Below are 15,439 nucleotides of genomic sequence, written 5' to 3' on the forward strand. Positions count from 1 at the left end.
GAAGAACGTCAAGAAGCATGAATTATTTCTTTATATTATCAATGTTTTGGGACGTGATTGGAGATAGGCCTAGATAAATAATTTAAAAAATGACATTAATTATGCATACAGATTGGTGAATCATCACAACTCTCTACAAGCCACAACTAAAAAGTAAGGTAGCTGACAAATGACGTATTTAGTATGTATTACTAAAAAATGTTGCTTTTCGATAGGGGTAAGCGCCCCCCTACCGTATAACAGTGAAAACACAGAAAGCGTGAAAATTCCGTCACGCAGAAAAGAGCGTGCACGGCTCGAGCTCATTTTTTAGTAATACAATACAAATACTACACATCTCCTGAAAGAGTATTAAATCTCCTGATCAAAACACATGCGACGAAGGGGAGAAAAAGCTAACAATATAATTTGTAATCATGTGGTTATTTAAAATAACACGACCATCAACATTAAACAGCATATAAATCAAAACTGCCTAATGTTACTGAATGAAATGTCAACCCAGGACTACAGGACTGTGAAGCTTTGAGGTGTTGATGGACTCGATCTACTCCATCTGTGTTATGATCATCGCTCTGAATCTGATCTGGATGCAGTCTTTGATTAAAACATGATTTTATCAGGTTTTTGCTCAAAATTTTGCTTTTTTATGAAACTTACCCACATCCAGGTGTTCGTATTCTGTTGTTCTATTAAAGTCAATATAAGGGTGACAGATCAAACCCACCAGAGTCCAGCTGTGTGTCCATGAGGAGTGACACGTCTACGATGGAGCCAAAACACACATCAACTGAGCTGAGGTACAACATTTTTGTTTAGACAGATAGAGACAACAGACACACACACAAAATGCATTTTGATACATTAAAATACAGAAATGTGTGATGATATTGTGCAAGCATGTATAACTCAGAGACTCACAGTATTATAAAGCGCTGCAATAGCAGGAGTCGAGCACAGGATCAGGACTCCTATTACACTGATCCAGAGCTTCAGTCCTGATGTTTCACTGACATCTACTGACCCACAAAACACTGATAATCTGGACCAGAACAATACTGACAAACTCAACCAAACTAAACACAACTACATCACTTACTGGGAAACACAAACACAACAACAGATTTAAAACTAATGGTAAAAGATAGAGGAATGGATTGATTCTCTGTGTGAGGTTTATCTACTGTAATATAATCTAAGAATTATTATCTCTATTCTTTTGTTTCTATTCTATTGAAGTCAAAACCAGAGCGAGACATCGATCTCACCGGAGTCCAGATGTGTGTCCATGAAGAGTGGTGCGTCTATGGCAGATCCAATAGAATTTAAGGGAAAACACACATCAACTGATCTGAGGTACATTTCATAGATAGATCTTCTCAAGTTACATGCATGCAAACTTTGGAAAAATACTATTTCTCAGACAGGTTTGTTCTATGCATTTATTTTAATAGAGGAAAACAAGATACATTTATTGAATTGAACCACATAGGCCCTCAAAAAAAAAAAAAGGTTTGTATTAACCCTTGTTCACAAAGTAGTCTGGTGTAATATGATTAGCACAGACATTAATTATTTCAGGTAACTTGAGGGCCACATTCCCATCATAAACTAAATGAATCCACTGCGTCTTCAGTGGCTCAGTTGCCGGGAGAAAATGAAGAGTCTGATGCTCACTCTTACAGTACATCCAACAACAACACACCTGGATTTTTTAGTAGGATTCTGGGACATTTTCCTCATCGCTAAGGTAGCTGACAAATGACGTGTAGTTTACATAATTTGTATTGTATTACTAAAAAATGTGCTTTTCGATAGGGGTAAGCGCCCCTACCGTATAACAGTGAAAACACAGAAAGCGTGAAAATTCCGTCACGCAGAAAAGAGCGTGCACGGCTCGAGCTCATTTTTTAGTAATACAATACAAATACTACACATCTCCTGAAAGAGTATTAAATCTCCTGATCAAAACACATGCGACGAAGGTGAAAAAGCTAACAATATCATTTGTAATCATGTGCTTATTTAAAATAACACGACCATCAACATTAAACAGCATATAAATCAAAACTGCCTAATGTTACTGAATGAAATGTCGACCCAGGACTACAGGACTGTGAAGCTTTGAGGTGTTGATGGACTCGATCTACTCCATCTGTGTTTATGATCATCGCTCTGAATCTGATCTGGATGTAGTCTTTGATTAAAACATGATTTTATCAGGTTTTTGCTCAAAATGTTGCTTTTTTATTAAACTTACCCACATTCAGGTGTTGATAAAAAAAGAATGTATGAAGCTAGAATAAAACTTTTTTGTTGTTGTTTAAAGGGAAAGGGTCTGTTCTTGCTTTTGATATATTACATATTCAGATATTCATTAAAAAACAAATATTCTGGGGACCATGAAATGGTCAAAAATGCTGGCGGTGGCTGGTAACTTAAAAATAAAAGCTGTTAAAAGACAACTTTCTCATGGGGAATTTATTTTCATGTAAAATCAACCATATTGATTCTGGTCTCTACTCTATTATTTCTATTCTGTTGTTCTATTAAAGTCAATGTGAGGGTGACAGATCAAACCCACCAGAGTCCAGCTGTGTGTCCATGAGGAGTGACGCGTCTACGATGGAGCCAAAACACTCATCAACTGATCTGAGGTACAACATTGTTGTTTAGACAGACAGAGACCACAGACACACACAAATAATGCATATATGGCAGAATTAGGCAAATATCCACTTAAAATACAGTAATGTGTGATGATGTTGTGTAAGCATGTATAACTCAGAGACTCACAGTATTACACAACTACACAAACTAAACACAACTGCAACACTTACTGGGGAACACAAACACAACAACAGATTTAAAAGCAATGGTAAAAGATAGAGGAATGGATTGATTCTCTGTGTGAGGTTTATCTGCATGTACTGTAATATAATCTAAGAATTAGTATCTCTGTTCTTTTGTTTCTATTCTATTGAAGTCAAAACCAGAGCGAGACATCAATCTCACCGGAGTCCAGCTGTGTGTCCATGAAGGATGACGCGTCTATGGGAGATCCAATAGAATTTAAGGAAAAACACACATCAACTGATCTGAGGTACATTTCATAGATTGATCTTCTCGAGTTACATGCATGCAAACTTTGGAAAAATACTATTTCTTAGACAGGTTTGTTCTATGCATTTATTTTAATAGAGGAAAACAAGATACATTTACTGAATTGAACCACATAGGCCCTCAAAAATTAAGATATCAAAAGACAATTTAGCTAAGAACTGAAATCTAAAATAATATCTTTAAACCTTTTTGAATTACAGACTTTGGAAAAATAAATATAAAAGTTGCCTCAGAGTCCCATTTTTAAACTGTCACCTTTTGGCATATAAACATGGGTGTAATTTGTGAGTTGGAGATGTGGGACATGTCCCCACCACTTTTTGAAACATCTCACAGCACGGATGTTCCTAATATAAATTAAACATCTCAAGTTGACTATAGCAGAGTATTCATTTAATTAGTTTGTGTTAAATTCATTCTGGTGCTGGAATGTGGTGTTTTTGAACTCCTGCTGAGTGTTCGTTGCCGCTGTTATTAGTGTCAGAACGATCTCTTGTGTCTTCACACAGACAACAGACGAACACTTCAGTTAAATGATTAAAACATTAAATACAGACAGGGTGATTTCTGACCTTTTTATTAATTCCCCCTTACAACTTAAACACTCAACTTAAAGGTTTCTGATCGTCGTCTTTCTAATACGATTTTTAAAACTATTTATTTTTATACTAATATTCAGCTGCAAAATATACTAGTGCTAAAATACAGTGTTATGTTAACGTGTTAGCAGGTGCGTTGAGGCTATATACTATATATCCAGGTTAATAATTAATATGAATAATGCATAATTAAAAATAAAAGGTAACGGTAACCCACTAGTAATGACTCAAGTGTTACTACATACTTCTAAAGGAACTACTAATTATTTGGATCAGTATTTTAAAGTGAAAAACATGATAATACCCAATATTGACTGAAGTCATTGTAAGCTTTTGAATAGTAATTCCTTCTGATGGCTTTGATAACACTTTAGTCATTACTAGTGTGTTCCCATGAACTTCACTTTAGAATACTGATCCAAATAATTAGTAGTTCCTTTAGAAGGATGTAGTAACACTTCAGTCATTCTATCCAAAACCTTACAAAAACCTCCAATGACTTCAGTCAATATTAGGTAGTTATCAAGCTTTTCACTTTAGAATACTGATACAAATTATTATTAGTTGTCACAAGCCAGGTTCGAACTCAGGTCTCAGGTGTGGTGAGTTGAGAGATCTACCACTTCTCCACAGAGGCGGTAAAAAAAAGGTACTTTGCAAGTAAAACAAATCCAACAAAAGTTATTCTCAGAAAGAGGTATTACTAACAGTAGTGTTACTGCAAAGAATCACATGATAGAAATAAAATATATTAAAAAATCCAATAACTAAGAACACCTTACTTGGAATAGCTTGGAAGGACTCAGTGGGACACAGCAGGAGACGCATAGCCAAGACTCAAAAACCTAGTGAGGAACAAGGGGACAAAACACAGCTAAAATACTCTAGAAGAAACAAGGCACAGGTGACCTGGATAACGCTAACAAGGACACACAAGAAAGAACTACGGCAGAAGGGAACACAGGAGGCAGGATGCTGACATTAGTTCCTTTAGAAAGATGAAGTAACACTTGATTCATTACTAATGGGTTACCATTACCTTATATTATACATTATGCGTTATTAATATTAATTATGAGCCTGTAGTTCTTAGTAGTCTTCAGTGAGGTATGAAAAATAATAGTTACTGATTAGCTAATAGTGAACTACCACATTCGACTGAGTGCTATTACTTACTAATTCATGAATCAGTTTCTTGTTAGTTAATAGTAGTTACTATAATGTTAATATTGTGTTACTCATTTGTTCCTGTGTAGTTATTCATTAATGAAGGAACAGTATTCTAAAGTGTTACCAGATATTTTACCATCACTTTTATTAATTTGTTGTAATGTAATAATTTATTCTTTCAATCTTGATTCTCAACTGGTCCAAAGCACGTTTAAATCAAACCTGCTGAAGAAGTTTCAGTGTCTGTATGAAGGAACAGCAAAGCGGGGAAACCCAACGCTTCTGAATGAGATCTACACAGAGCTCTACATCACAGAGAGTGAAAGTGGAGAGATCAATAATGAGCATGAGGTGAGACAGATTGAGACACAATCCAGGAGAGCAGCAACAGAGGACACACCGATCAAATGCAGTGACATCTTTAGACCTTTACCTGGACAAGACAAACCCATCAGAACTGTGCTGACAAAGGGAGTCGCTGGCATTGGAAAAACAGTCTCTGTGCAGAAGTTCATTGTGGACTGGGCTGAAGGGACAGAGAATCAGGACGTCCAGCTCATATTTCCACTTGCTTTCAGAGAGCTCAACTTGATGAAGGACAAAACACTCAGTCTTTCAGATCTTCTTCATGTCTTTTTCCCTGAAACAAAAGAAAAGGAAATATCCAGTGATGAATATAAAGTGTTGTTCATCTTTGATGGTCTGGATGAGTGTCGTCTGTCTCTGAACTTTAAGAGCGAAGTGAAACTGTGTGATATATCTGCACCAGCCTCAGTGGACGAGCTGCTGATGAACCTCATTGAGGGGAATCTGCTTCCCTCGTCTCTCATCTGGATCACCTCCAGACCAGCAGCAGCGGATCTCGTCCCCGCGGAGTGTGTCCATCGAGTGACAGAGGTACGAGGCTTCAGTGAGCCACAGAAGGAGGAATACTTCAGGAAGAGAATCAGTGATCAGAGTCTGGCCAATACAATCATCACACACCTGAAGTCCTCGAGGAGCCTCCACATCATGTGCCACATCCCTGTGTTCTGCTGGATCTCAGCCACTGTTCAAGAGAAGATGTGGAGTGAAGCAGAGAGAGGAGAGATTCCCAAGACTCTCACTCAGATGTACACACACTTCCTGATCATTCAGACCAACATCAAACATGAGAAGGACTATAAGAAGAATGTGAAAGATGAAGACATGATTCTCAAACTGGGGAAACTGGCTTTCCAGCAGCTTGTGAAAGGCAACCTGATCTTCTATGAGGAAGACCTGAGCGAGTGTGGCATTGATGTGACAGAAGCATCAGTGTACTCAGGATTGTGCACTCAGATCTTCAGAGAGGAGTTGGGCTTTTATCAGGGGAAAGTCTTCTGCTTTGTTCATCTGAGCATCCAGGAACATCTAGCAGCTCTATATGCACATATATCCCTTATAGAAAAACATATAAATGTGTTTGACCAAATTCAGTTTTCTAACATTTTTAACCGTAAGAAATATCACTCATTATCTGAGCTGCATCAGAGAGCTGTAAATAAGGCCTTCAAGAGTAAGAATGGACATCTGGACCTTTTCCTGCGTTTCCTTCTGGGTCTCTCATTGGAGTCCAATCAGACTCTCTTACGAGAACTACTGACACAGACTGGAAGCTGCTCCTACAACAAAGAGGAAACAGTTCAGCTCATCAAACAGAAGATCAGGGAGAATCGCTCTCCAGAGAGATCCATCAATCTGTTCCACTGTCTGAATGAACTGGGCGATGATTCACTGATGCAGGAGATCCAAGATTATCTGAAATCTGGAAAAATAGGAGAAACCAAACTCTCCTCTTCACAGTGGTCAGCTCTGGTTTATGTCTTGCTGACATCAGAGCAGAAGATGGATGTTTTTAATCTATATCAGTTTATTGGAGCACAAAATACAGCAGATGAAGTTCTTCAGAAGCTGCTGCCTGTGGTTAAAGAATCCAGATCAGTTCAGTAAGTCACACTGACAACAATCATTACACTGATAAAACATGATCATATTTATGATTTTAACACATGCTTTCATACCTAAGAAATACTGTAAAAGGAGAAATTCATATATATCATATAATTTAAATCAGAGTTTCCTGAACTGAGAGACTGAAGAGTGTCATTGTTCTCTACAGGTTGAGGTATTGTGATGTAACAGATGAAGGTTGTGCTGTTCTGACTTCAGCTCTGAGATCAAATCCCTCACACCTGAGAGAACTGTATCTGACTGAGAATAAAGTAGGAGATTCTGGAGTCAAGCTGCTCTCTGATCTACTGAAGGATCCTCACTGTAAACTGCAAATACTCGGGTAAGTTTGTATAAAATGTCTCATATGGTAAATAATGACCCTAACCCAGCCTAAACTCAGGTGTGAAAATGTAAAATGCAAAAGTAGGCTACAGTAGCAACCTCCCAAATTCTGGGTTGGGAAAACGTCTCCGGTTACGACTGTAACCCAAGTTCCCTGACTGCGTTCACACCGGACACGAATAGCGCGCCAAATTCGCGCCTGCCGCGTCTAGTTATATGCTTGACCAATTTGTGTCCATTCACGCGTCAAGAGCGAAAGTTTCAAAAGTTTCGAAACACGTTGGCGGCCATCTTTTTACAAAATGTCTGATGTTGATCGATCATTTATTGAGAGAGTCACCGCTCTGTATTTGCTCTGGAGAGCAGAACAGCGGCGTAGGGATCATCGTCGCCCTATTTGGGTCCACCAGACCCTTCGGAGGCGAAACCAGTTTGGCAAGTTTCACCATTTGCTCCAGGAGCTGCGCCTGGTTCACGACCGCTTTCAGCGGTACTTCCACCTGTCCTGCGCCCAGTTTGATGACCTGCTGTCCCGCATCGGAGCGAGGATCACCCTCCAGTCACTTCTGCCACGTGAAGCAAGCAGGCTCCTGATTGCGAATTGACGCAGAAGTTCAGATTTTTTAACACGGGCGGCAGACGCGAATTCGTGAATGCACAAAAATCACTACATAAAATCATTCGCGTTTAATGCGCCAGACGCTCAATTTGCGTATTCGCGTCTACCGCACCGCACTCTACGCCTCATTCGCGCCGCAGTAATTTTTTATGCACTTAACACGTCTTTGCATTGACTTAACATTGAAATCACTCGCGCTTGACGTGCTATTCACGTCCGGTATGAATGCTCCATGAGAAGGGAACGAGACGATGCGTCGATGACGCTTTGGGAATGCCTCCGCGTGATTACGTCTGAAGCACGCATGTCAACTAGTCCAATGGAAAGAATGAGCGTCACGGGCGGGTGACGTCATGACCAGGAAGAGATAAAATCACATTGAGAGCTGAAGCAAACTCGATCGCAGGGATGCAGGAAGAATGGCAGGGCGACGCATTGTCTCGTTCCCTTCTCAGGGAACTAGGGTTACAGTCATAACCTGAGACATTACTTTTCGAGGGAACTCGCGATGCGTCGATGACACTTTGGGAACGAGAATACCCAATACTCCATACTTACAAAAAGCCAGATGACAAAACTGTCGGCAAACTAGGTAAGAAGCACCTGGGACCCTGGGGTAGCGTCCAAGTCCAGGCTATAAAACCTTACAAATGTGGGCGGCGAGGACCAGCCTGCCGCATCACAAACCTCCTGAAGGGAAACACCCGATAATAAGGCTTTAGAGGCCGCCATAATCCTAGTAGAATGAGCTCTGACCACCAAAGGGCACGGCTGCCCAGAGGACTCATATGTAAGAGAGATAGCCTCGACTATCCACTTGCTAATTGTCTGTTTAGAGGCTGGAAGACCTTTCTTAGGTGATCCAAAGCAGACAAATAACTCAGATTTTCTCCACGGGGAGCCCTGTGGACATAAGTGTCCAGTGCTCGCACTGGACACAAGAGATTCAGTTTTTCCTGGTCTGAAGAGGTAAACGGGGGAGGATAGAAAGCCTGCAGTACAATAGGCCTCGGAATATTGGTTGGCACCTTAGGGACGTATCCCTGTTTAGGGAATAAGAATGCCTTGATCAAATGTTTACAGAACAAGCGGGAACCCTGTGTGCCTGTATCTTTCTCTATTGCTGTTCGATTACATGATAGAAAGTCTAAGGCCTTCAAAAGCCATACAGCAAACCCATCTAATCTGGTGCCTATTACATGCCAAACTAAAACTGCTGCAGCGCAATTGTCCTCAATGAAACATCCCCTCCTAACTTTACTTTTATGAGTGTCTGCAGAGCGGGTAGGAGAGATGGGGGAGTAGCTGCTCTTTTTAAAGATGTCTATCAATGTAAATAAATATCATTTGGTAATTGCCAGTCTTTCGAATATCTGGGTATGGTGTTAAAAGGTGCTCCTCGCATTTTACTTATCATTGTTTACAGGCCTCCAAAATACTCTTCAGCCTTTTCTGAGGACTTTACAGAACTGTTATCAACCATTTCCTCAGAGTTTGACTGTTTTGCTATTGCTGGAGATTTTAACCCTCAGGGGACCAAGGTGTTTTTGGGGCCCTTGGGATGTTTTGAAATGCCCTGACATTTGTGCTTTTTTCAGTTATTTATAAACATGTTAATGTCAAAGGTGTAAATTCACTCTAAATAGCACAAACGGGGCTACCATAATATGTGAGCAACATATATGTACATGTTTGTATTTTTAAGAGAATAATGTTTATGCGTGGTTATTGAAAAAAATAAAAAGAAAGTTGCTGAAATGAGACCACAAAACGCATACTAAATATGTGTTCCCTAGACTTTTGACAAATGGATGTTGTCGCTTCGAGTTCTGGCTTCAAAATGATGTGAGAAACATCCTGCCTAATCGTTCACATAAAACAATACATTGATTTAAACTTTGTAAGACCGTTTTTGATGAAAAAAGGTTTATGCATGGGGAGTGCTAATGGTCCATCAATATTAATGAGATTCAGACCTGGGGTGTGACAGACACTCCCCCAATGGCCCATCATGAGGCAAGCCTAAACAATGAGATTCAAAGGTTTTGTTTTCAATCTGTTTTATTGTAATTCCTCTGTGGACGAACTAAATGTTCAACTGAAGACACAAGTGAACATTACATGCCTGGCATTTCCAAGGTGTGTCCTGCCTTTTACCAATTTGTCCTTTGCCAAGCACACAGATCTTGCGACCAACTGAGCAAAAAGGAATATTTCGCAAAACTGCAATGGAAACAGTTTTTGCGCATTTACAATCACCTGACTTAGAAGACGCGGTGTGTTTGGGGTCCGTGTACGCAAATAATAATATTAATTATCATCATTATTATAACATTTATAAGGCTACATATTTAAAGACGCTTTTATCCAAAAAGGAACAAAGCAATTCGTCAAATGTCATTCATAATACGAGTTAGACAATAATAATACAGGGCTAAGATTATCACAAATAAACACAAGATTTTGACGCATATCCAAGGGTTTGTGTGGAGTGTGGAGCGCGCACTGCATGGCACGGAGCCGCGGACGCGAACACTTGCATTTTCCTATCAACAGTGGAAACAACTTAAAATACTCTTATCATTTCTGGTCATACAGAAAATAATACATTATTCACAACTACTTTTATTTGTGTAAACTCACAATAACAAGAAAACGTTGTGCTTTTGTAAAATAAAATAAAACAATCAGGCGCGCTTTCATGATCTCCGTGAACTGGAGCGCGAGAACTGAAACTAAATATAGCCTATGTACCTAAAGCTTGAAATGTCCACTTTAAAACGAACAAATTCTAATCGAAAGCTAATACCTTCTGATTATGTAATGCGTATGAAAGGAGCATTTCTCTCTAAAAGCGCATCTGCTTGACAGCGGAGATGGAGATGTTTTTAGCCGACTTAGAAAACAATAGTTTATTAATAATATTAATGGCTCTTCTCATTCAGCACTGCGGGAAAAATATCAATTCCAGGTTCTAATTTGGCCTTAGAAAACCAGTAAAGTCGACATGTTTTCCATATTAATTTGTGAAAATATCTGTAATAATAGTGGGTAAATATGTACTTACTCTTTCGGATTTCTGAATGTGTTGCTAAGCGCACTCCGAGTTGCAGGCGTAGGTAGTGATGAAGCTACATTCCTTTTAAAAAGGTTGAAGAATATTATTGTATCGTGCCATCTTCCCAACGCGCAGGTGACTGAATGATGAAACTTAATGCATTTGCTTGGGGGCGTTTCCCTGTTTTGCATAGATGGCTTAACATTATCTTGTGAATAGCGCGCTCCGTCAGTAGGCGTGAACGAATTAAAGTCAATGAGCTCGTAATGAGCTTGACTGAAATCGCTCTCTTTTCATACAGATTACAGAAGCTGAGAATTTTTGTTTTTTATATAAATTACTTAATTTGAAAGATGCGATCTCAAGCTTTATACCCGTGGGTATGTTTGCCTGTTTGACTGCAGTTTCGCGGAGTTACAGATAATTTTCTCAAGCGTTTCAAATTGGAGTTCATTGACAGAGAGAGAGCAGAACTCGCATCATGTTCATTTTTCTTTATTTGGCAAAAAGCAAAACACTTTATTTTTATTGTGAGTATACAGAAAAAAAATAGAAACTGAACAGGATCGATTGATGTAGCTATAACACGAAAAATGAAAGATCAAAATGAACAGAGCATTTTGAGTTTATCTTGCATTGCTTAAAAAAAACATGAGCAAAACGCGCCGGCGCGTTTTTGGTCCCCAGAGGGTTAACATTCACATAGATAATGCAGAAAACAATATGGCAAAAGCAATCAAAACTGTTTTAAAAACTTTTGATCTGACTCAGCATGTACATGGACCGACACACAATCGTGGACACACTCTAGATTTACTTATCAGTAAGGGTCTAAACATTTCATCGATTGTTAAGGATGTAGCACTGTCTGATCATTTCTGTATTTTCTTTGATATATTGATCTCTCCTGCCATTGAAGCTAGATCTGTGTCTGTCAAGAAGAGATGCTTAAATGAGAACACTAGTGTACTATTTATGAAGGCTATATCTTTAACACCAAGCATATCTGCTGACTCTGTTGATTTTCTCCTTGATTCTTTTAACTCAAAAGTTAAAAGTGTAATTGATGATATTGCTCCTGTAAAAGTCAGGAAGAGTGGTAGACAAAAGGCACCTTGGAGAAACTCAACAGCAGTGCAAAATATGAAAAGACAATGAAGTAAAGCAGAGCGCCTGTGGCGGAAGACAAAACTTGTAGTCCACTATAACATCTACAAAGACACCATCCATGCTTTCAATATGGAACTAGGCAAAGCTAGACAGACTTTCTTCTCAAATATTATAAACAGCAACTTAAACAACACACGCACTCTTTTTGCTACTGTAGAGAGACTGACAAACCCCCCAAGCCAGATTCCCAGTGAAATGCTCTCAGACAGCAAGTGCAGTGAGTTCGCTTCTTTCTTCTCTGAGAAAATCAATAATATCAGAAAGGTGATCAGCACATCCCTGAGTTGCACTGGGGTCAGACAGATCAGACCACAACCTGAGAAAGTAGTTACTATGTCTGATTTCAAAGAAATTGATGGCAAAATTTTAGAAGAAACCGTACAGCACCTTAAAACATCGACCTGCGCCCTTGACGCTCTTCCCACATCTTTCTTCAAAAGTGTGTTAAACAGCTTAGAAGCAGATCTACTAGAAGTGGTAAATCCCTCACTTCTCTCTGGAAGTTTTCCAAACTCCCTGAAAACTGCAGTTGTCAAACCCCTCCTGAAAAAGAGCCATCTGGATAAGACTATATTAAGCAATTAGAGACCGATCTCAAATCTTCCTTTCATTGGCAAAATCATTGAAAAAGTTGTTTTCAATCAGCTGAACAAATTCTTAAAGGGTTAGTTCACCCAAAAATGAAAATAATGTCATTAATGACTCACCCTCATGTCGTTCTAAGCCCGTAAGACCTCCGTTCATCTTCGGAACACAGTTTAAGATATTTTAGATTTAGTCCGAGAGCTTTCTGTCCGTCCATTGAAACTGTATATACAGTATACTGTCCATGTCCATAAAGGTAATATAAACATCATCAAAGTAGTCCATGTGACATCAGTGGGTTAGTTAGAAGTTTTTGAAGCATCGAAAATACTTTTTGGTCCAAAAATAACACAAAATAAGACTTTATTCAGCATTGTATTCTCTCCCGGGTCTGTTGTCAATCTGCGTTCAGGACTCCGCAGTGACGCTGCTGACGGAAGACGCTGATGACGTGTTATCTGGTGCGCCCGAGCTTCGTTTACAGTCTGAGGGAGACGCACGCTATATTCAAGCTATTCTACATTGTTTGCGTGAATATCATTTTTTTAATGGTGCGTAAATGTGCATGTCGCGGATGAGACACTTTTACAGCGCGCGTTTCCCTCAGTCTATAAATGAAGCTCGGGCGCACCAGATAACACGTCATCAGCGTAACTGTGAAGGATTGACAACAGACCCGGGAGAGAATACAATGCTGAATAAAGTCTTATTTTGTGTTATTTTTGTACCAAAAAGTATTTTCGATGCTTCAAAAACTTCTAACTAACCCACTGATGTCACATGGACTACTGTGATGATGTTTTTATTACCTTTATGGACATGGACAGTATACTGTATATACAGTTTCAATGGACGGACAGAAAGCTCTCGGACTAAATCTAAAATATCTTAAACTGTGTTCCGAAGATGAACGGAGGTCTTACGGGCTTAGAACGACATGAGGGTGAGTCATTAATGACATTATTTTCATTTTTGGGTGAACTAACCCTTTAAGCTCGAATGGATACTTTGACAATTTTCCATCTGGTTTCCAATCGCATCACAGCACAGAGACAGCGCTCATAAAGATAATTAACGATATTCGCTTAAATACTGATACAGGCAAATTATCAGTGCTGATACTACTCGACCTCAGTGCTGCATTTGACACTGTTGATCACAACATACTTATTGACAGGCTGGAAAACTGGGTGGGGCTTTCTGGGATAGTCCTAAAATGGTTCAGGTCATACTTAGAAGCGAGAGGATATTATGTGAGTATAGGAGACCATAAGTCTGAGTGGACATCCATAACATGCAGAGTTCCTCAAGGCTTAATTCTTGCGCCACTCCTATTCAACCTGTACATGCTTCCAATGAGCCAAATAATGAGAAAGAACCAAATCTCTTACCACAGCTATGCAGACGAGACACAGATCTACTTAGCCCTATCGCCTAACGATTACAGCCCCATTGACTCCCTGTTCCAATGCATTGATGAAGTAAACAGTTGAATGTGCCAAAACTTTCTTCAGTTAAACAAAGACAAAACTGAAGTCATTGCATTTGGAAACAAAGATGAAGTTCCCAAGGTGAATGCATACCTTCACTCTAGAGGTCAAACAACTAAACATCAGGTCAGGAATCTTGGTGTGTCTCTAGAGTCAGACCTTAGCTTCAGTAGTCATGTCAAAGCAATAACTAAATCAGCATACTATCATCTGAAAAATATTGCAAGAATTAGATGCTTTGTTTCCAGTCAGGACTTAGAAAAACTTGTGCATGCTTTCATCACCAGCAGGGTGGATTATTGTAATGGACTCCTTACTGGCCTTCCCAAAAAGACCATAAGACAGTTGCAGCTCGTACAGAACGCTGCCGCCAGGATCCTGAGCAGAACCAGAAAATATGAACATATCACACCAGTCCTCAGGTCTTTACACTGGCTTCCAGTCACATTTAGGATTGATTTTAAAGTATTATTACTGGTATATAAATCATTTAATGGCCTAGGACCTCAATACATTGCAGATATGCTCACTGAATATAAACCCAACAGATCACTCAGATCATTAGGATCACATCAACTAGAAATACCAAGGGTTCACTCAAAGCAAGGAGAGTCCGCTTTTAGCTATTTTGCCAGCCGCAGCTGGAACCAGCTTCCAGAAGAGATCAGGTGTGCTCTTACAGTAGCCACATTCAAATCCAGACTCAAAACACATCTGTTTAGCTTTGCATTTACTGAATGAGCATTGTGCCACTGTTCGTAGAACAGTATTTGAATGACAATATTAAAGTTTTCGTCTGAGAAAGAACTAAGAATGTGAATGCAGGGCTTAGGAAAGTGAAAAGAATGTGCAAGTAAATGAAAGAGAAAAGAAAGTTGATAGATGGAAGTCGTAAGAAGATTGAAAGAGAAAAGAAAGTCGTAAGAAGATTGAAAGAGAAAAGAAAGTCGTAAGAAGATTGAAAGAGAAAACAAAGTTGATAGATGGAAGTTGTAAGAAGATTGAAAGAGAAAAGAAAGTTGATACATGTAAGTCGTAAGAAGATCCTTTTAAAAGAAAGATCTATAATAGCTACCTGTAACGGTGGTGGCCTGTTGTGGCAAAAAAACAATTACTAAACTCAGCATTCCCAGGCAAAGAGACGTCAAGATCCAAATTGTATTTAAAAAGAAAAGTAATTTATTCATGCAAGAAAATGGTTCCCTGACTCCAGCCCTGCAGCCAGGCTGCCAGGCCAGAGTCAGAGACAGACAGACACTGGCACTCCTGTCCTCCTTCTCCTCAGAGAGATTGGCCTGCTACTTTATAA

At 39.4% G+C, this 15,439-nt stretch overlaps 1 protein-coding gene across 1 annotated transcript in view; it reads left to right on the forward strand.

The window, feature by feature from the left end:
* Positions 1-670: 670 nt before the first annotated feature.
* LOC306987151 (NLR family CARD domain-containing protein 3-like) overlaps positions 671-15,439 on the forward strand; it is a 43,675-nt gene continuing 28,906 nt past the window's right edge. Inside the window, exons 1-6 of the mRNA XM_079591215.1 lie at positions 671-800; positions 1,240-1,356; positions 2,556-2,657; positions 2,987-3,103; positions 5,099-6,859; positions 7,033-7,206. Coding sequence (XP_079447341.1) covers positions 748-800; positions 1,240-1,356; positions 2,556-2,657; positions 2,987-3,103; positions 5,099-6,859; positions 7,033-7,206 — 2,324 coding nt within the window. The 5' untranslated portion in view covers positions 671-747. The remainder of the gene's footprint in view (positions 801-1,239; positions 1,357-2,555; positions 2,658-2,986; positions 3,104-5,098; positions 6,860-7,032; positions 7,207-15,439) is intronic.

The sequence above is a fragment of the Phoxinus phoxinus genome, assembly GCF_949152265.1.
Source record: "Phoxinus phoxinus genome assembly, chromosome: 19".
Taxonomy (NCBI): domain Eukaryota; kingdom Metazoa; phylum Chordata; class Actinopteri; order Cypriniformes; family Leuciscidae; genus Phoxinus; species Phoxinus phoxinus.